The sequence below is a fragment of the Sarcophilus harrisii genome, chromosome 1 (assembly GCF_902635505.1).
Source record: "Sarcophilus harrisii chromosome 1, mSarHar1.11, whole genome shotgun sequence".
In the NCBI taxonomy this organism is placed as follows: Eukaryota; Metazoa; Chordata; class Mammalia; order Dasyuromorphia; family Dasyuridae; genus Sarcophilus; species Sarcophilus harrisii.
The window spans coordinates 378,925,287-378,946,529 of record NC_045426.1 but is presented as its reverse complement, the minus strand read 5'-3'; the positions used below and the strand labels follow the sequence as shown (position 1 = coordinate 378,946,529).

Genomic DNA, 21,243 nt, shown 5'->3' with positions numbered 1-21,243 from the left:
ATTTGTACAGGCTGTCTCTCCCCTTCCCTTCTTGGAATGCATTCCCTTCATCTCTGCCTCTTAGATTTTTTAGTTTCACCAAAGTTTAATCCTTATGGCATAGTACAATGGTTCTTAAACTTTTTTTTGGTCTTAGAATTCCATTATATTCTTAAATTTATTGAAGAATCCTCCCCAACAGTTTTTATTTATATGGCCTATAGCTAACTTATCATATTAAAAATTAAAATGTAGTTGTTATTATGAAAATAGTTTTGACCATATGGACCTCCTAAAAGACTTTTGGGAACCCTTAGAGGGTCCTAGGACAATAATTTGAGAATCGATGTTCATGGTTAAGATGCCGTACTTAGAATCAAGAAGTGTTTGATGATAGAGCACCAGTCCTGAGTTCAGATTTGGCCTCAGCCACTTAATACTTCCTAGCTGTGTAACCTTGGGCAAGTCACTTAACCCCAATTGCCACAACAACAAAAAAAAAGAGCTTGATTTGAATACTGCTTCCCATATTTACTTTGTTACCACATCATGTAATCTCCACGTAAACCTCAGTTTCCTCATCGAAGAATAAATATTATAATAATATCTGAAGTATCAATCTTGCAGAGTTGTGAAGTTCTAGTGAGAAAATATGTCCACAGCACTTTACCAGTTTTAAAGCACTTTATAGATTTCATATATTAACAATGCTCTCTCCCTTAAATGATCTTCTATTTCATGATCTATTTACTGTTTTTCATCATAATCACTGTACTTCCAACACTTTGTATTCATTCACCTTACACCTAATAGGGGGTTTAATCATTGCTTGTTGAACGTGGTCTGATCAGGGAGAAGTACAAGAAGATGATAAATTATCTCCTTCTCTTGAGACTAAGAATAATGCAGCCTAAAGTGGCTTTATTTTATAGCTATTACATCACACTCTTGACTCCTACTGGGCTTGAGGTCAACTAAGATTCAAAATTTTTGTCAAGGAATGTGTTCGCAATTCAGGTCTCCCCCATGTTATAGTAATGGTGCTGAGAAGCTACTTGGGACTTGAGTCCTTGTCATTGCCGTCTCAATGTTGTCCCTTAATTTCAATTATATAAAATGGCTAACTATGTAGAATTTGGGAAGTGTGTGGGGGGAACTACATGCCCACAGAAAGATAGTTTCTTATGAATTTGTTTAATGTAAATAAATCCTCTATTTATCTTGGGCTGTTAATAAATTCATGCATTATTAGAAAATCCCTTATACCAGAAGACCTGCTGAGATAGATCAGCTCATTTTAAGAGATTTCCTGTTGGCAGAATTCAAAGCAGACACCTGCAGCCGGCCCTGTGCAAAAGGATTTAAATAAACACACACAGATAATTAGATCAGTTAACCTCGCAAATTAAAACAAGCACATCGTATTATCTCCAGTTTATCCTAAAAGAAAATATTAAGTTTCCCCAGATAAATAGTTTAATAAAGAGAGAGGAAGATGGTACACATTGGCTTACCCTGGCCCATGTGGGCAGGAGGCAGCAGTAATCTGCCACCAGAGAGCCCCTTGTGGAAAGCCAGGCCCTAGCTTACCTTAATCAATCCATCAAGTATTTATTGAGTGTGTATTATGTTTTTGGGACCGAGATAGGTGTTGTGGGGAATTCAGGAGGAGTCAAAGACCCAGTCCATACCCTTGAGGAATCTTGGGGTGTCCAGAGAAGGGTAGTGTGGGTGTACAGGAAAGAATGCTGTATTGGAAGACAGAGGATCTAGTTCTAGATCTTTCACTAACTGGCTGTATGACCCTGTATAAATTATTTGACCTCTCTGAATAATAGATTCCTCATTTGTGAAATTGGGCAAAATAATACCAAAATATTGTTTCCCATTTGCTAGGGAAAGAAAGAGAAAGCTAAGAAACGGAAAGATTTATCGTCATTTATTACATTCATCAGGGGCTTTTTGTGTGTATCATAGATTCTTTGAACAGTCTGGTGAGACCTATGGATGCCCTCACAGAATAATGTTTGTGACCTATATTCATAGAAAGGCTAAATTTTAGTTAGAGGTTATAGCTCTATATCTATCTATCTATCATCCATCCATCCATCTATCTATCTCTCTTTCATTATTTACATCTATCTATCTATCTACCCATCTATTTATCTGTCTATCTAATTTTCTTATTTAGCTTCATAGACCCTTAGAAATCTATATTTGTGTATCTCAGTTTAATCACCCTTGTTCTATGCAGAAACAGCACAAAAGGACTCTGCCCAAGTCATTTTATTCATCCCCACTCTCTTGGCCATTCCTGTAGAGCTACAGCTAAATGAACCCTGTCAGGTGAAAGAATGTCTTATTTTTGGAAAGGAGATTCAACTGTCTATCCCTTACAGCAGGTTTCAAATAACAATAATAATAGGACTTTAGATCTGAATGAGATCTTAGAGGTGATTTAACCCAATCCCTTTTGTAATGATTCACAGACATAGAGGGCTTTAAAAGTTTACCGGACATTTTCTTCACAGAAACCCTGTGAAGTAGCCATTGTAATTACTGTCCCCATTTAACAAATGAAGAAAGAGAAAGAAAATGACTTTCCTGTGATCCTCTGGCTAGTGTCAGAAAGGGGATCCAAACCCAGGTTCTCTACTTATTCCATTACACCATGCAGATTCTCTTCTAGGCTTTGGGGGGCAGTGTATGAATGTGGATCTAGTGAAATCTCAGTATAGTTCTTTGGATTTCCCTGATGATTTCTTGATGCATTGATGACTCACTCATCTGGGTGGAGTAGGCAAATGTAGCAGAGTCATAGCTCCTGCTTCTTCTCTGGAGTAAGAGGGGGTTGAGCTCTGTGCAAGGGCAGCTGGGAAAGAAAAATAGGACTGGTACCAAAGGAAGGGACTGGGCTGCCAGCACCCCACTTGAAAGGAGAGACCCGTTTTGAGAGGGCATGGGCCACCACGCCATTAGGTCTGTATCAGTCAGTTTATGGTTAGTTTAGAAAGCTCAATTCAATTCAATTCAACAAGCATTTATCAGGTGTCTCAATTTCCTCATCTGTAAAAGGAAGAGATGAACTAGATAACTTTTAAAATACTTTCAACCTTTAAATCTATGATCCTATGATCTGATACACACATGATGACCCTGATCATGTCCATACATAAACATATATGTCAATATATATGTATATATAGAGATACACATGTGTTACATAGATACAAAATATAAAAATCTATCTGCCTTTCTATGTCTCTGTCTAAGTGTTTCCTTTCCTCCCTCTGTCTCTGTCTCTCTGCCTTTGTTTCTCTTTCTGTCTGTCTCTCTGTCTCTTTCCCTCCCTGTCTCTGGACTCTGTCTTTCCATCTGTTTCTCTTTCTGTCTCTGTCTCTCTGAGTGTCTCCTTTCCTCCCTCTGTCTCTGTCTCTCTGCCTTTCTCTTTCTCTTCTGTCTGTCTCTCTATGTATCTGTCTGTCTGTTTCCCTCCCTGCCTCTGTCTCTCTCTCTCTCCTTCTCTCTGTCTCTCTTTCTCTTTCTCTGTCTCTCTCTGTCTCTCCCTCTCCCATTCTCTCACAGACAGCATGTCAGGGAAGGAAAAGGGAGTTGAAATGGGCCTTTAGGGATGAGTCTAGTTCAAATTTGGGTGGTCAGAGAAGCCAATGTCTATCAGAGCATTCAATCCTAAACTCCATGAGGCTTAGCACCTTGCCATGCCTTGTTTTAACTTCATTTTCCCCTCAGGGCCTACCAGCTGAGTGCTCAGTACACTGCAGGTATTTGATACCCCTTGGTTAAACTCGTTGAATTTCCCCTTTTTTCTGGCCCAGAACTGGGCTCCATTCCCAGACTCCCATCTCCTAAAATAGAGGTGTTAACAAGCCCCCACCTGACCTCTACTCCCTGTTCAGTGTGGATGCCAGGGATCATGCAATGGCAATTCTTGTCTCCCTCTCTACCACCACTGCTCTCTCGCCCTCAGGAGAGTTACAGCTAGGATTGTGGCCAGTTGCAAGCTTGCAAACTCTACAGAAACTCTGGTAATCAGATTAGAATCCCATCAAGCCCAAATTGTGCATCTGGGGCAGGGACCTCTGTCTTCTTGAAGACAGCCCTGTTTTTTCCAACCGTCTGGGACTCAGTCCACTTGGCTTTATTTTGACCAAAGCTGCTTCTTTTTTTCTTTGCCTTCATTCTTTTCAACACCCCCCCCCCAAAACAGAAGCCATAATAACAACAATAACAATAACAAACAACCATTTTCAGAACCAATAGCCACCCATTAACAATCCTGTTGAAAGAAATTTCATTTCTTTTTGCTAGTGTCAAGGAACCTTAAAAAATCATCTGGCCTAGATGTGTCAAATACACAGTCCTTTGAGGTAGTTTAAACCAGATTAAAATGTAATTGAGAAATATTTAACAAAACAAATAAAAATACAATAGAATATAGAGAATGTTAATGTGTCAATATACTGTCCTCAGGGATCCATAGGGATGGTTGAGTGGCCCTGATTTCTGAGTTTGACACCGAGGATCTAGTCCAACCTCCCCATTCTATATATGCTTGGAGAGGATGATGTGACTTGTCCAATGTCACTTATGTTTTTAAGCAGCAAATCAGAGATTTCTAGTGGAGTAGAAGAAGGACTAAATTTTTAGTCACCTGGACTTTTGTTTGAACCTTCTGCCACTTGCTACCATTGTGACCCTCTGCCCAAGTCAGACTAGTCTTTTCCCTGTTCCCCACATGTTATTCTTGTTCCTTTGTTCTTGATATCCCCTAATTTGGAATGCCCTACCCCGCCTCTCTGCGTTTGCATATTCAACCTGATGAAAAACTAAATCCTGCTTCCTCCACGAAGCCTTCCTTTACTACCATGCAGCACATTGATATTCAGATCTTTTTTCTCTGAACTTTGCTGGTATTTATAGACAAGCAGTTTGTACTCTCTTGTAATTAATTACCTGAATAATATTTCTGGGAATCAGAGAATATTAGAGTTGGGAGGAACCTGAGACATAATTTAGTCCAAACTCTTCATTTTACAGATAAAAAAAAAAAAACACAACAACAAACAACTGAAGCCCAGAGAGGGAAAATATTTGCCCATAGTTACATGGCTAATTAGTAAATTTTCCTGGTCACTCCTCATGAGACTTAGGCTTTGGACTTGAGAGCAGAAACCCTGCCAGCACAGGACTGGGATGTAGTAGGTATTTTTGTTGTTCAGTTGTGTCCAATTTTTCGTGACCTCATTTGGAATTTTCTTGGAAAAGCTACTGGAGTGGTTTATTATTCCTTCTTCAGCTCGTGGGGAAACTGAGGTCAGCAGGGTTAAGTGACTTGTCTTCGTTCATACAACTAGGAAATGTCTGAAGCTAGATTTGAACCCAGGAAGAACAGTCTTCTGGACTTCAGGCCTGGAACTCTATTTACTATGCCACCTAGTTGCCCCAGTAGGCATTTTGTAAATACTTAATGAAAAGGAAAGTTGCATTCCCTTTTATTGACCACCAGGAAGAGATATAACCACAGATGTCTCCAGGTGCTCCTTAGAGCCTCCTCGTGGCAAAAAGTGGGGAATATTCCTCCCAAGAGAATGAACCTATTTGTGGACCTTCAGCCCTTAGAGAAATCTAAAAAAAAAGAGAAGACTTTGCACGTGTGCACCCTCAGGCATTTCTCCTAGAAACACAATTGCTAAAGAAACAAAAGGGGGGGGGAAGCAAAATTAAAAAGAAAAAAAAAAAAAGGAAAACAGTTTCTTATCTTCACCAGTTGTTTGCAATAGCCCTGCTCTAGATCCCTTATGTTAATTTAGTATTTTACAGTCTACAAAGTTTTTGCTGACACAGAAAGAGATGGAAATCACCTGAGAGATCATTTACTCAGGCTGTAGCATTTTACCAGCAATGAAACTGAGGCCATTGAGACCTCGCCACAACTAGGCAGGATAGGAGAGAACTGAGCAGGGCAGGGCAAGTATTTGTATAGGGATCTCATCCTTCCATCGGTGCAGATCTCTATTCCTCCACCACGTTCACTCACTCTTTGATTCTTATTCATGTCGTTCCATCAATGCTCCAAAGAGGAACATATCCAGGTTACTGGTGTCTCACTCACACTATCTATTCTCATTTAATTTCACTGCACAGCTGCCTGACTTTTTCTTTCCCACTTATAGTTATCCTTGATGATGTCTTTTATACTATTTTTCATGTAGTGTTATCGCAATTATCATCAAAACCCATTATATGAAATCATTAAGGCACACAGAAGGAAAAACTGAGGCTTCAGGAGGGCAGTGGAAATGATTAAAGCTATAGACCAACACACCGGCTGAACAGGGGTCAAGCTTGTGACTTTTGTGAATTCTGAGCCTTTTAGGATACTCTGATTAATCGTCTGGAATCTGCCCTCAATCTAGCTTTCTAACTTTTTTTTTTAAACAACTATTCCCCATTATGTACTCAGGAAATCTTGCTTTTTAATTGTCTTCTGCCCATGTCACATTCATTATAAACTCTTTTTGTTGTTTTTGGTTATGAGTTCCCCACGCATGGAATGTCATTCCTTTCACCCCTTCCCTCAATTCTGTCCTTCAGATTCCTTTCTGATCTTTAGACCACGGCCACCTACACTATTTTGCTCCTCCTATGACTTCCTCCATAATTTAGAGTATAAACTGTACCTTTTCACCCTTGATTGTATACTGTTCTATGCTGTTTTCTGTTTTACGTGGGTGGGTAAACTAGGCTGTGAGCTCTCTGATAGAAAACTTTTTGAAGTCCCTAACCTAGGGCTAGGCATAGTAGGCATTTTGTGAATACTTGATGATTGATGTCTCTGAAGGAACAAAGGAACACTTGTATCATTGCCTTGATGTTTAATCTGAAGGGATAGAGTGAATAACTTTTCCCCCTTCTCTCATATGAGGGAGGATTGGACCAACTCTGTTTTAGGGGTAGAACTGACGGTGATATTATCCTCCATTAAGGACAACACACCCTACAGTATTATCTTTCTCAATTGCTCCACCTTTATCTCTCCTTGTCCCTCAGGTACAGACTCTTAGCTTCAGCATGACTGGTAGAGAGATTTTTAAGAGATGGAGAACTGAAAGATTTGGTGGAAGCAGCTAGGTGGTGCAGTGGATAGAATGCTGGACTTGGAGTTAGGAATTTGTTTAAATTCAGCCTCAGACATTTGCTAACTGTGTAACCATGAGTAAATCATTTAACTTCTGTTTGCCTCAATTTCCTCAACAGTAAAAATAAAGATAATAAAAACAACTACCTTCCAGAGTCATTGTAAGTGTAAAATGAAATAACAATTATAAAGTGCATTGAAAATCATAAAGCACTCTATAATTGTTGCTTTTTCCTAAATTAAAAAAAAAGAAGAAATGAAATGAGGAAGATAGATTGATAAAAACATTGCTCATGATTTAAGAGCTCAGAGTGATGGGAAAAATGCTGTATTAGGAGCCCATAGACTTGGGGTCAGATACAAGCTCTGTCCCTCATAACCTATATGACTCTGGACAAGCCCTTAACCCTCTCTTTTCCTTAGTTTCTTTATTTGTAAAATAAGATCATAGAACAACTTTCTTTCATCCTAAGTAGTCCTCTGTCCTCAAAAGGGAAAGAGTAGTGGGGTCAAGAAGATGGGAGAGGGGCACTGTTGTCAGCACCACTCCATAGCATCCCTTTTTCATTGCCTACTCAGTGTTTGGAAGTGAGAAGCAGCTAACAGGATTGCAGAGGGTGGGAAGAAAGAGATACTGAGGGACCCAGGCAATGCATAACAACAAAGCTGTCCATATAGCTGTGCAGAGCCGATGACTAGAAATTCACTGTTTCTCTTTAAAATGAAATACTTTGATTGCTCCAATCACAAGTAGTTGTAAAACTACCCTGAAGAATTAACAGCCTCAGTACCTGCTAACTACATCCATCATAAATTCGTCTTTAGTTTCTGTTATCATATCACTGTCTCCAGGGACCCCCGTCTTGTCATCATTTGCCCTTTATAATTTATTCATCTTGTACTTGCCTGGATCCTTTCTACTTATCATTCATCTTTACAGTTGTACATAAAATTAGATTGATCCTCCAATGGCAGGACTGTCAGAGAGAGAGAAGTTGTCATTGAATAACACATAAAGCCCATGAAGTGCTTGGAGTGTCCTTTGGGTGTCAAAGTAAAGACAGGAGTGGAGAGGATAAAAAGGAGGAAAAAAGAAGAAAAAGAAGGGATCGAAATGGAAGAGAATAAAGGAAGAAACAAATTATAGAGCAAGAAAAAGAAAAAAATGAGAGAGAAAAGGAATGAGGAGAGAAAAGAGGAGAAAATAAAAGAGAATAGAGAAAAAGAATGGGAGAGAGAGAAGGGGAAAACAGAAAAGAAGGAAGGAAAAGAAGAGGGTTACAATGAGGGAAGCAGAGAGAAAGGAATAAATTAGAGAAAATATAAAAATGAAAAGGGAAGGAGAAAGAAAGGGAAGGAGGTAGAGAAGAAGAGAAAGTGATTTTTCAAAAATATGATTGTATATATTTTACCATGTTAACTTCTTCCTTGCACTCTCTGTCCCCTCTCCCCTCCCCCCACGCTCAGAGAAGACCACATGGCATTTCCATGGAAATGACCCCTTTAAAGTCACAAAGGACCTGATTCAGGGGGGATGAGTGGCAGGGATGGTCCATGTCAGTTGCTGCTGACATGACGGGGTTGAGGAAGACAGAGAGGGAGTGTTAGTTTGCTTTGTATTCCAGAGGTTGCCAGAGTGAGGACACAAAAGCCAATCTTTAACTAGTGAATCGGAACTTTAATGTTTACCAAGCAGATAGAAGCTCCCTCTCCCCCAGAGCCCAGTGAGCTGCCAGGCTGCACTATCAAACTGTGGGAGGCTTTTGCTAAGTGGAACACCACTCCTTTTCCCCTTCCCCAGAGACACTCCAAAATCTTTGATCTCCTGGGCAGAAGGAGAGGAAGACTGAGGAAGGCTGCTTTTTCCTTGCAGAGCAATTGGCTGCCCAGAGCTTTGGCTGCTAACTCGGTCCTATTGCCAGGTTCACACTGGGGACCCAAGCTGTAAGCATCTGTTCTTTCCTCACATCTGGTCTGCTCCTTTGGGGTCCTCAGTTTTTAATTTGGAAACAGACATGTTCTCCTGGGAGGATGATTTCTTTCAAAATCCAAAAGACAAGGAGAAGCCTGTAGTGGGACTATTTTAATTAATAGATTTCTTCTAAGCTGACCTAACTTGGAATCCAAGGCCTTCCATAAGTTATCCCCAAATGATTTTTTCAACTGGATGTTCCCAGTTGTTTCCCTTAACCCTCAAAACTTTATTCAAGCTAGCTTGGGATACCAATAAAATCCTAGATCTGGCAAGGAACATGGTAACAGAATGGAAGCAGAATGAAGTAGTGGAGAAAGCACTTGAGTTTGTAATAAGAAGACCTGCATTTGAATCCTGGAGTTCTGCCAATTGTATTACAATGGGTAAATCATTTTTTTTAATTTAATAGCCTTTTATTTACAGGATATATGCATGGGTAACTTTACAGCATTAACAATTGCCAAACCTCTTGTTCCAATTTTTCACCTCTTAATGGGCAAATCATTTAACCTATGTCAGCCTCAGTTTTCTAATCTCAAAAATAGGAATAATAGTATATCCATTCTCATAGGGTAGTCGTAATACCATGTAAACCTTAAGATGATATAGAAATGTGAAGTTATCATCATCATCATCATCATCATTGTTTAATGAAACCTAGTTTCAAAATAGGAATGCCACTATAATACCCTGGACAAGTACTGTCTTTTTGCTTGAAGATTTCTAAAGACAGGGGTCTCATAACATCAATCCAGTAGACCCTGTTCTGAACTCAAGCAAACAAACAAGTCCAATCCATCCTTCACATAGCAGCCCTCTCTCCATGTCTGAAAATAGACTTCCTAAAATTTCTTCAGATTTTTTTTAATAATCCATGAGTTTGCCAAGTATGTGGGCATTCTTTCACTCATATGTATCCAGCACTCAATATCTTTCCCCAATATGCTATACAGAATCTTAAATGTGAGTGTCCTTCATGGTTTTGTCCTTGACTCTCTTTTTTCTCTATTCTTTTCTTTGGTGATTTCATATATTTCCACGGTTTCAATTCCTATCTCTATATAACTGCCTAATCCATATATAACCCCATTAACTCTTTCTTGAGTTCCCACATTGCTTTTTTCAACTGCCTCTTAGATATATGAACCAGCATTTCCTGCCATCTTAAACCCATTTCCCAAACTGAAATTGTCATCTCACAACACTATCTCCAGATTATCTGAATTTTTATATGCATCTCATGACCACCTTCCAAATTTTGCAAACTCAAAATTTTGACTCCTTTGTCTCTTTAAATTTCTACATCAGTCCACCGATAATTCTACTTCTACAGCCTCCTGAATCTATGTTCTTATTTTCCTTTCCATTTCAATCTTCCTATTTCATGCCTTCATCTTTTCTCAATGAAACTCTTATATGAGCTTCTTAATTGATATTCTTTGTTTTTAGTTTCCAACCCTTCTTTCATCCAATCTTTAGAATTATGCTCAAACAATGTATCAGTGTGATCATAGTACCCCCTTTACTATCACTTCCACTCAACAACATTCAGGGATTCTCTATTGCTTATGAAATAAATTATAAACCCCTAAATCTGGAATTCAGGGACATCTGTGATTTTACCACAACTTACATGTCTAGCTTTATTACATCCTATTATTTCCTGTCATGTATTCCTAATTCTAAAGAAACTGGTTACTCTTTAAAAAAAAATCCCATCCTCGTCCTGACATGTTTTATCTCTCTGTAGCTTTATTCACTCATCCCTTGTGCATGCAATGGACTTCTCCATACCACTCTCGTATTCTTCTGTTTATGTCATTTCCTTTCTTCAAGCAAGAAAGAAGCCCTCAAAGAAAGGTTGTCTCCTGGTCTTTGCTCATATTCCCTTTGCTGGAATTCCCCCTATTTTCTCTCTTTCTTGAAATCTCTTAAGGCCCAGATAAAGTTCAACCTCATTCACATTGCCTTTTCAGAATAATGTAGTTGGACCCTACTTCTTTTTCTTTCTTATGACACCTGTTGTCTGAAATAATAATACTGATAACAGTATGCTTTAAAGTTTTGCAAAAGCCTTTTACATGGATTATATCATTAGAGCCTCACAATTGCCTTATGAGGTAAATACTACAAGCATAAAACCTTAATTTTATAACTGAGGAAACTGAGGTTCAGAAAGACTAAATGATTTGCCAATGGTCACATAGTAAATATGAATGGTAAAATTTGAATCCAGGTTTTCCTCACTTAGTAATCTATCATCTTTGCTGGACGTCTTTACGCTATTCATTTGCCTGTATTCTTAGTCATCTGTTCATACTTCTTAAGTCTTCCTTAATAGATTGTGGGTTCCTAAGAACAGGACCTGAATGTTAGTAGTCTTCTTCTTTGTAACTCCTCAAACACTTTGTACATAATAAGCATTTGAAAAATATTTGCTGATTGAAAACTTGTACAGGACTGAATTGTAAACTGCATATGTGAGGCAACACAAACTTTGGAAATAGAAAAGGAAAAGGATGACAGGGTGGGAAAGAGCAAAGGGAGAGGAGATAAAATAGAGTAACCCTCTATGGATGTGGGCAGAAGGTTGTGTTCAAAGGGAAGGCTCTGATGAAGCTTCATGGTTTGGTAATCTCATTCTTCCCAAATCATTTCTGGCTCTGAAATCATAATCCATTTGTGACCCTGGCACAGGAATGATTCTCTCAGTTGGCATGCAGCTTTTGGTAAGAGTTGTTCCCACTGATGTGCCTGTAATATCTGCACCTGCCCCCATTTTCAAGAACAGCCCTGTACATGTCTTCTTTCAGTATTTTCAGTCTCCCAAAGAGAAAAATCACCTTCCTTTCTCTGTAGCTAACTGAAGGTGGGTGGGACACAGTGCTACATGTTTTATTTCTTTGGTGGCATGAATGCGTGTGGTAGAAATGCAACAGATTTTGTTCCTATTAGAGGCGAGATGCCAATTCAGTAACTTGCTGAGAAACAGAATCTGCTGTTAGTACTATCCTTTCCCCCTTCTCTTTTCCTCCCCCCTTTCTTCCCCTCCCTCCCCCCAGTAGGGAGGTGTAAGGCTGATTTTAATGGATTGATTTTAATGGATTTTGAAGTCTGGAAAAAAGCCTAAATCGCTGAGGTTACCACTTTTCCAGGTTCTTATTTTCATATTTATTCCCCTGAGTCTTATAAAAAAGGGTCCGGCTGGGGCATTCAGGGGTGGTTGTCCCAAATAAATGGTCTATCCCACCACCCCCAACCATGCCAGTCAACGTGACCCTGGACTCAGCTGGCAGGAACACCGATTATCTGGCAATCAGGCTCCTTATCTGGCATAGCCTAGCATCATCCCTTAACCCGAGCCTCACAGGAGGAGGAGAGACTAACAATAATAATAATAATAACAGTTCTACTGTCTGTAATCAGAATGACGCTACTTTAAACCATCATTTTTGTTTATTAATTTTTCTTGCTTGCACCTGGGTGAGTCTGTGGGGGCAGCATTCTCTGGAAACGGTAAACTGCAATCACAACGTTTTTCCTATCTATTCTTTACCCTGCTCCCCCGAATCACGTCTAGCATCTCTGATTTCCCCCCAGCCCCAGCCTCCGTCCTTTCTCATCTGCCCCCACCTCCAGACATTCCTTCCTTTCTTTTTCCCCAAACTTGCCCAACTTGTCTTTGTGATGTTGGAAAATGCCAGTGGATTTCCCAGTATGAAGGATTAGCACAGATTATGGTGAACAGTGTTAATTATCGGTGGAAAAAGAGGATAGTGCGTCGCTCCAGTGTGTTCTTGATTTCCCCTGGGCCTTTCTGCCTGGTAATAAGCCTTCTTTAATCTGGCAGGCCCCTTGGTGAAATCAGCACCACGGACAGTGATATTGATTGCTTCTGAGAAACCATCACAGCTGCTCACCCAAATTACCTTTGATATGTGACCTTTAATGTAATTACTGCAACATCAAAGTATTTCTATAAATTATTAAAGAACTAATACACTCCATCATTCAGCTATTCTATTATATGTAAAATAAACAACCACAAGTTAATGTTGGATCCTGAACAATCAACACTTAGGCCTGAGTCTTGCTCCACCCCCTCTCCTCACCACTGGACTCCTCACAACAATCCCCCTCCTCCACTCCTCCACCTTTCTGAATTTCCCCCTCTTCACATCTCCTCGCCTCTCTTCTCTCATCCCCGTATGATTCCCTGGTTTTAGCAATCTTGAAACTCTCCAGCAATCTCCCGCGGGCTGATGAAGGGCCTCCCATAACAATGTGATATTTTCAATTCCGTTCTGGTTGCTGTAAAATATCTATCACAATTTCCCCCAAAACAAAGTACCATAAACACTTTATTAATCAACACATACCTTCTCAGAAGTCTTTTGATTATCTCACAATATGGCTTTACGTTTCACATATAACATGGGATGAGGTGGAACATATTTCTGTCACCTCACAGAGCACATCCAGAAAGTAATTACTGTAAAATATGTGCAAGGAGCCACTCCACTAAAACACACAACCATACACGGCCACCATGCCTGAGACCAGGCTTCGCACAGAATCTGCATGGCGCATCATTTCCATACATTTGCATCCATGTGCATATTATTAAAATGACTCAGCCCGTGCTTGGCAATAACAAATAGGAAGGCTGTGGTAATGTGAGGGCAGACACTGTATAATTCAGAAATAAAAAAAATACCCCCCAAAGCCAAACCAACTGATCTTTGATTCAAAGGTCTTCTAGCTGTGCTGAATCCTCCTCCTAACTCCTCCCACCCTTCTTAATGGGGCTCTTGCCTCCTTCCTTTCACTGTTTGTCATCAGGGGCCAGGGAATGTAAGCTTATGTATTTATCTATATACACAAGTTTATATTCGCTTGTCCCTCTTTATGTTTAAGCTTTTCATAGAACCCTATATATGCCCTCATAGTGTAGCACCTATGTGCCTCAGAATGGCATATGTTGGACATATACACGTATCATATACACATTAAATATATGTGAATGTGCAAATACATCTATCCATCGATCCTTAGATACAGAGAGAAACATATATATCCCTGTCACTGAGTACTCGGAGAGAAAACTTAGACTCTTGACCTGAAGAATGCTTCTTATTTTATGATGATGAACTTGCCTAGATAATAGCAGTGACTGAGATCACACCCAGTAAGGGGGGCCATAAATAATTCCCTCCTCCCACTCAGAGAAGCTATAAACCAGGATCAGGGCATGATAGTTTATCAAAGACAACGGCTGGCTCCTTAAATAAACCTAGGTGATCTCACACCCCTGCAAAAGAGCTCAGAGCATGTTTGGTGTCTGCCCTGGGATCAAGGAAACCTCTTCTTGCCTGGCCTTTGAAGAGGCCAGTTTCATTAAAAAGTCACTAGGCCTCGGTTGTGTTAAGAATTTCCTTCCCCCATTAGACTTCTAACCCTATCAACAGATGACACCTTTGTCTTCCTTACCCCTGGTCTCTCTGAAGTTAGAGTTGAGAAGGAGTAGAATGAGGAAACACAAACATGATTCTTTTAAAGCCACAATAAAGCAGGACCTCCATGCTATCCCATGGCTCCATGAAGTCTACTGGTAGCTGAAAACTGATTAGAACAGAGCTGTCACCAGGCAGGGATGGGGTTAGGAGCTGCATCTGTAGGCAATGCAAAGCTCTGACTCTACCATATCCTGTCAGGGTGACAACTTTAGTTTCCTGAAAGCTTACTTGAACCCAGAGGACTTCAGGAATATGGAAAATGGGAGGGGCCTATAGAATTGTAAACAGAAGTATCTATCCATCCAAGGCCACCTCTACTTCACATCTCAAGTCCTCCAAATAACAAAACACCTATTCTGAATTCTGGGTGAAATTCTATTGATTCATCTTATTTTTATTTGTCCTCCTCCCTCCATTCTGCCCTATTCCACATGTCTTATTGCTTATAGCCTGTATGTTATAACAGGCTGTTAGACTGATCTATCATGTGAAATGGGCTTATATCTTGGGGAAAAGTCAATAGCTCATCTCCAATACTTCCGCCCACCCTTTGCTCAGAGAAGGGAAAGTGAGTAGATTAGAAAATCACACCCGCAGCTTTGGTTTTGCTTTTCATCTGCTTTCCACTGACAACAATGAAAGAGGGCCAACATGTCAACAACATTACCTTGAGTTCACAGTCTTAAGTATCTGTGCATTCCCATTGTCCCATTCCCTCCCCACTCCCAAAGGAATTAGGAGAGAACTCAAGTTGGTGATGCAGAGGAGGGACTCACCCCGGGCAACGTCTTCTGTTCGTGCAGTGCGCTCTGGGCCTTCAGGGCTGACTCTCGCTCGCAGTACGTGAGGAAGGCACAGCCTGGGAAAAGAAGGGGAGGAATGGATCATTGATGGCAGCTGGCCCACAGAGGATTGAACACAGAATGAGAGCTGGGTCTTTGTGCCACAGAACTCAAGGCAATGACCTGAATGATCTTCCCCATCTCCTCTCTGAATATCTCCTCTCTCCCTATTTCTCTCCTTTCTCTGACCCCTATTCTCTTTCCCCCTCTCCTCTCCTTTCCCTCTATCTCTACTCACTATCATTACATTCCTCCAAGTTTCTCTATCTCTCTCATCATTTCAGAGCTTCTTTCTTCACTGTCTTCTCTTACCTCTCTCCTTTCCCTGGTTGTTTCCTCAAATTCTTATTCTTCTTCTATTTCTCCTCTCTATGTCTCTTTCTTCACTATCTCCCATCTTTCCATGTCCTTTATTGTTCTTCATTCTCTTTAAAATCTCTTCTCCAGCTTTTCTCTCCCTGCACCTCTCCTCTTCTGCTCTCCTTGTCTTTCTTCCTCTTGGTATCTCCTCTCTCTGAAAGTCTCACTTTTCTGCCTTTGTCGCTCTCCTTCCTGCACAAAAGCTGCGACTACAATCTATGACTAAAGAACTTAGCCTCCCCCTTCCAACCTTCAAGAGTGTGTACTCCTATTTGTGCCCACAGATGTGCTTGCCTACACGTACACATGGAAGATTTCACATCGCCAACATCTATCTTAGATCCACCAAACCCATTTTCTGACTTCAGAGATCTCTTTCACCATTGGGTTCATTTTGAGCATGAGGTGGGGGCAGCAGTGCCCTCTTGTGGTAACATAGAATGACAATGTCTCCATGGATGCCCAACTTTTGACTTCCCATGAGTAAGAGAAAACTTGGGAGTAAGGTTCTGCTTGGTGGTTAGACATTATGTCTCTTCTGCCTGGTCCCCACTTTTTGTCTCACTTCCTTTCTTGTTCTTTCTCCGGCCCAAACACTGAGGTTTCAAGCTGCTCTTATCAGACTGCAAAATAATCTGAAGAATGCATTTACACTCAAGTTTTTGTGACTTAATAGTTACCCTTCCAAGGCACTTTTGCATTTTAACTGGGGACAAAGACTTAACTCAAAAGATAGGTTCCCTCGCCCTCTAGTTGTGTAGTTTTGCTCATTGTAACAGAGCGAAAAGGGATACGTAAGAGCATCATTCTAGAAGCTTGCATATGTGGTTAACTACTCTAATATTTATTCTATAGATTGGGCTTTGGTTAGAGTAATTCTGAGATAAGTTGGATTTAGCTAGATGATAATGCCTACATTTACAGGTCTGCTACTGAGCAAAAATTTTCAATATCAGGAACAAAGTCAAAGCTCTTGAGACATACATCTTAAGGAGCTATATCATCTATTCCTACTGGGTTGACTGCCTCACTTTTCCCTAAGCATATCACAAGGCATTTGGATCTTTGTGCTTCTAGTTATGTTTTATTTTCACCTGAAGTCTATTCTTTCATTCTAGGTAAATTCTACCCTTCCTACAAGGCCTATCTCCTCTAGCAAGTCTTTTTTGGCAACCCAGAATTAAAAAAAACACCCGATTTGTAGTCAGGAGGTCTGAATTAAAATCCTTGCTCTACTTACCTGCTTATTACCTCTATGACTTTGGAAAAAAATATTTAATCTCTATGGATTTCAGTTTCCTTATCTGTAAAAGGAGGGATTTGGATTAGACTATGTCTATGGTACTTCCCAATTCTAAATTTATGTGCCTATGATTCTTTGTTCTGAGTTTCCCTTCTCTGAAGTCATAGAATTCACTTAGAATACTAATAATATGATCCATTCCTTGATCACACATTGTCCCATGTCTACTTCTTTAATGTGTGTGAATCTTGTCTCTTTTTTTTGAGTTCCATAAGAACCATTTATTTTCTGTTTTTCTAATAGTACCTAGGACAGGGATAAGTGCATGGAAGATACTCAACAAAGGCTGGCTAAATTTAATTCAATTTAAGTCTTTTCTCATCATCAAATCTCAGCGTTCCCCTCCCTAAGGAGGGAGAGAAAAAGGGAAGGAGAGATAGAGAGACAGAGGGATTCGGAGACAGAGACGGACACATAGAGAGAGACAGAGACAGAGAGACACACAGAGACACAAAAAGAGATAGAGAGACACATAGAGAGACAAAGAAACAGAGAGACACACAGAGAGAAGCAGAAAGACACACAGAGACAGAGACAGAGACAGGGAGAAAGAGAGGGAGAAGAGAGATATACAGAGGTAGATAGAAAAAACAGAGAGGATAGAAAAAAAGATGAGTTAAAGGAGAGGAAAGACTGAGAGACAGAAAGGAGAGATGAGAGGGAAAGAGGGACAAGAAATGAAAGAGAGGAGGAAGATAGTAGAAGTCAAAAGATAGGGCAATGGAAGAGAGAACAAAGTGGGGAAACTAAAAAAAGTGGGGAGAAGAATACATAGAAAAGAGAAATAGGGAAGAAGTGAAGGAAATAAAGAGGAGGAAAAAACAAAAAATAGAGGAGAGAAAAGACAGACATGGAGAGAGGGGAGAGACAACAGAGGTTTGGTGGAGGACAGACAAGACAAATATTCTCCACTTGTTCTATGTAGGTGTGCTGTTTCCCAGACTTCCCTTCCCTCCTTCTACCTTGCATATGACCCTATCCTCCTGAGATGAGCCAGGCCAGCCTGGAGCAGAATCTTTCTTGCTCCCATTCCCCACCACCGATCCCTGATGATCATGTCTGGCAGCATCCACCCTCCCCCATTCACTTCATAGACGGTTATTGATGGAGACACCCGGGGAGGAAAATGAATAGCGGTCAGAGGCCTCTCTGACGTCTTCCCTCGTGCTGTCGCCCTTCTTTCCCTGGGGTGTCTTTCTACCCTTCCCCTCAATTGTGTCATCTAGCTGTCGGTTCCACCGACATATGAGGCTCCAGCTTCAAGTGCCTCTGTACAAAGCATGCTGGTGGAGCTAAGTAAGAATCTGAGGATGTTCTCAGGAAAAGCATTAGAGAAGTTTGTCTTTGCAGTCCCTTCACCTATTACAGAACTGGAATGAGGTAGGTATTAATTAATGGTTCAATGAAATTGAATTACTAAGGAGAGACCCCTAAGCTGAAGAAAATGAAGAAGAGGAGGAAGAGGAGGAAGAAAACAGCACCAGTCTGATGTTCTGTGTTTCTTGGATCAATTTGGAAATGCTTTTGCAAAGATCATTTCACATGGTTCTAGTTTGAAATCCCTTCTTCTATGTGTTTTCTCTTTGTTTACCACAGGATCAAAATCTACCTCGTCCAGGAAGTGTTCTCTCACAGACTATAGAGCCAATGATGTAAAACTGGAATTTTCCTTAAAGATTATCTAATCTAACCTTCCCCTTTTTACAGGAAATGTCAGTTCAGGGGTTGCTGTGTTGTCTAAGGTCACACAGTATTAAATAGCGGAGTGAGGATTTGGAGCTTGGGTCTCTGACTTTAAATCTTTCTTACACACAAGCCCATAGCAATTCCAGCTCCTTAATTTATTCATACTGAGGAGCTGCGGACTGAAGGGTAGTGAGTAGTGTATCTCTAAAGAAAAGTCTAGAAATATAATGCTTACCCCCTCACTCCCAAGGATGATGCTATTTTAGAGACTAAGACAAGGGAACATAGGAGATCTATTGGGGTGTTTGGGGCCTTCCAGGATCCTTCCATATAATACTATGTAAGGGCAGCTAGCTGGTGTCATGTGCATAGATAGAGTGATGGGTCTGGAGTCAGGAAGACATCTCTCAGAGTTCAAATCTGATCTCAGACATTTATTAGCTGTATGATCATAACCAAGTCACTTAATCCCGTTTGCCTCAGTTTTCTCATCTGTAAAACAATCTGGAGGAGGAACTATAAACCACTCCAGTATCTTTACCAAGAAAACTCCAAATGGGGTCAAGAACAGTAGGAGATGAATGAAAACAATTGAACAATAATAACAAAGCCACCTACACCAATTATCAGTCAAACTGGTCCTGTCTTCCAAGAAATAAGGGAAAAGGAGGTGTTTATGTTTGTGCATACCGGTGAAGTATTTGGTGTGTCTGGATACAAATGTTTGAAAGTGTGTGTGCTACTCAGTATATGAAGATATGGCTGTAGATCTGTATGTGGATCCATGAGCATTTACACATATTTGTATGTGAGAAATATACAATAATTGTATATATGTGTATTTGTATGTCTATGTATTGTGTTTGTGAGTTCAAATATGTGGGTCTGTTTTTCTTGTGCATATATCTATATCTATATATTTATTTACATATGAGAGAGAGAGAGGGAGAGACAGAAAAACAGAGACATAGAGGACAGAGAGACAGAAAGAGGGAGAGAGACAGACAGTCACATAGACAGACAGACAGAGACATAAACAGAGAGACAGAGAGACAGAAAGAGGGAGAGAGACAGACACACACACAGGCAGAGAGAGAAAGAGACAGAAAGACAGATAGACACACACACACACAGAGGGAGAGAGTCATACAGACAAACAGACAGACAGAGAGAGAAAGAAACAGAGAGAAAGAGAGACAGACAGACAGAAAGAGGGAGAGAGACAGACACATACAGACAGATAGAAACACACAGAGAGATAGAAAGACAAAGACAGAGAGGGTAAGAGACAGACAGAAAGAGGGAAAGAGAGACACACACAGACAGACAGAGAGACAGACACACAAAGAGAAAGAGACAGAGAGACACACACACAGAGAGAGGGTGAGAGAGACAGACAGAAAGAGGGAGAGAGACAGACACACACAGAGACACACACACACACACACACACACACAGAGAGAGAGAGAGAGAGAGAGAGAGAGAGAGAGAGAGGTAATATATATATATATGCAAGCATGTGCCTCCTATATGTGGTAGTTTATAGGACCCATTGTGTATAGTGAAAAGAGCAGTGGTTTTGCAGTATGGGGGGGCTGGTAGCCTGGTAGGTAGGAGGGTGCCGGTAGGCTGCTTCCTCCTAGTGCAATCCTGGACGAGGATGATAGTAAGAAGTCACTTTCATTCTCTGATTCTAGTTACTCAGTGGGCAAGATGGCTCTCTAGCCCTAAACCCTATGAGCCCAGGTGCACATATACATGCATGGATATGGATGTGTGTGTCTGATATGTGTTAATGGATGATATGGGACATATGATCACATGTATAAGCCTATGTGTATATGCATGTATGTCTATACCAAGGAACTTAGAAATTCTCAAGTTCCACAAGCTCCCCCCCAGTTTTATAAAAAGCTACAACGAGCTTCTTACAATATAAGTCCCTTCCCTCCTCCCCGGCATCCTTTCCTGCCAGCTCTGCTGCTACTCCATCTGAAGAAGCATTTAGAGGGCTACTCTTCACTAAAGACAGCTTCTTTTCCCGTGGCCTGGGAGAGTCAGGACATAAAGTGCAAAGAGAAACAAGCTACTTCCAGGACCCTCCTTGGCTCCCTGACTTTGCCACTGGAAGCAGAGACAGAAAAGACCTGAAAGCCGGCCAGTCTTATCCTTCCTATGCAGGAGCTGGCCCAGGGCTGAGTCTTTTCAGGATATTCAAATCATTCCCATTTATCAGGCGCTCGGTTTGCATCTCAGAAGCGAGCCAACAGTGCGCAGCGAGCACAGCCAGACCGGCTTAGAGCCATGAGGAATTTTTTCCCCTCCCTAATTGAAAGAATTCATTTCTCCTTTTCAAACTAAAATTGATTTACTTTGAGGGGGGTGGGGTAGGATAGAGAGGCAGGCCAGCAGGCAGGCAAGGG

At 40.7% G+C, this 21,243-nt stretch overlaps 1 protein-coding gene across 27 annotated transcripts in view; it reads right to left on the bottom strand.

Moving 5' to 3' along the window:
* Positions 1–21,243, bottom strand: part of CELF4 (CUGBP Elav-like family member 4) — a 558,697-nt gene that overhangs the window by 399,184 nt on the left and 138,270 nt on the right. For all 27 annotated transcript variants that reach the window (XM_031946023.1, XM_031946032.1, XM_031946033.1 and 24 more), the window contains one exon: positions 15,406–15,488. In XM_031946023.1, the coding sequence (XP_031801883.1) occupies positions 15,406–15,488 (83 nt within the window). The remainder of the gene's footprint in view (positions 1–15,405; positions 15,489–21,243) is intronic.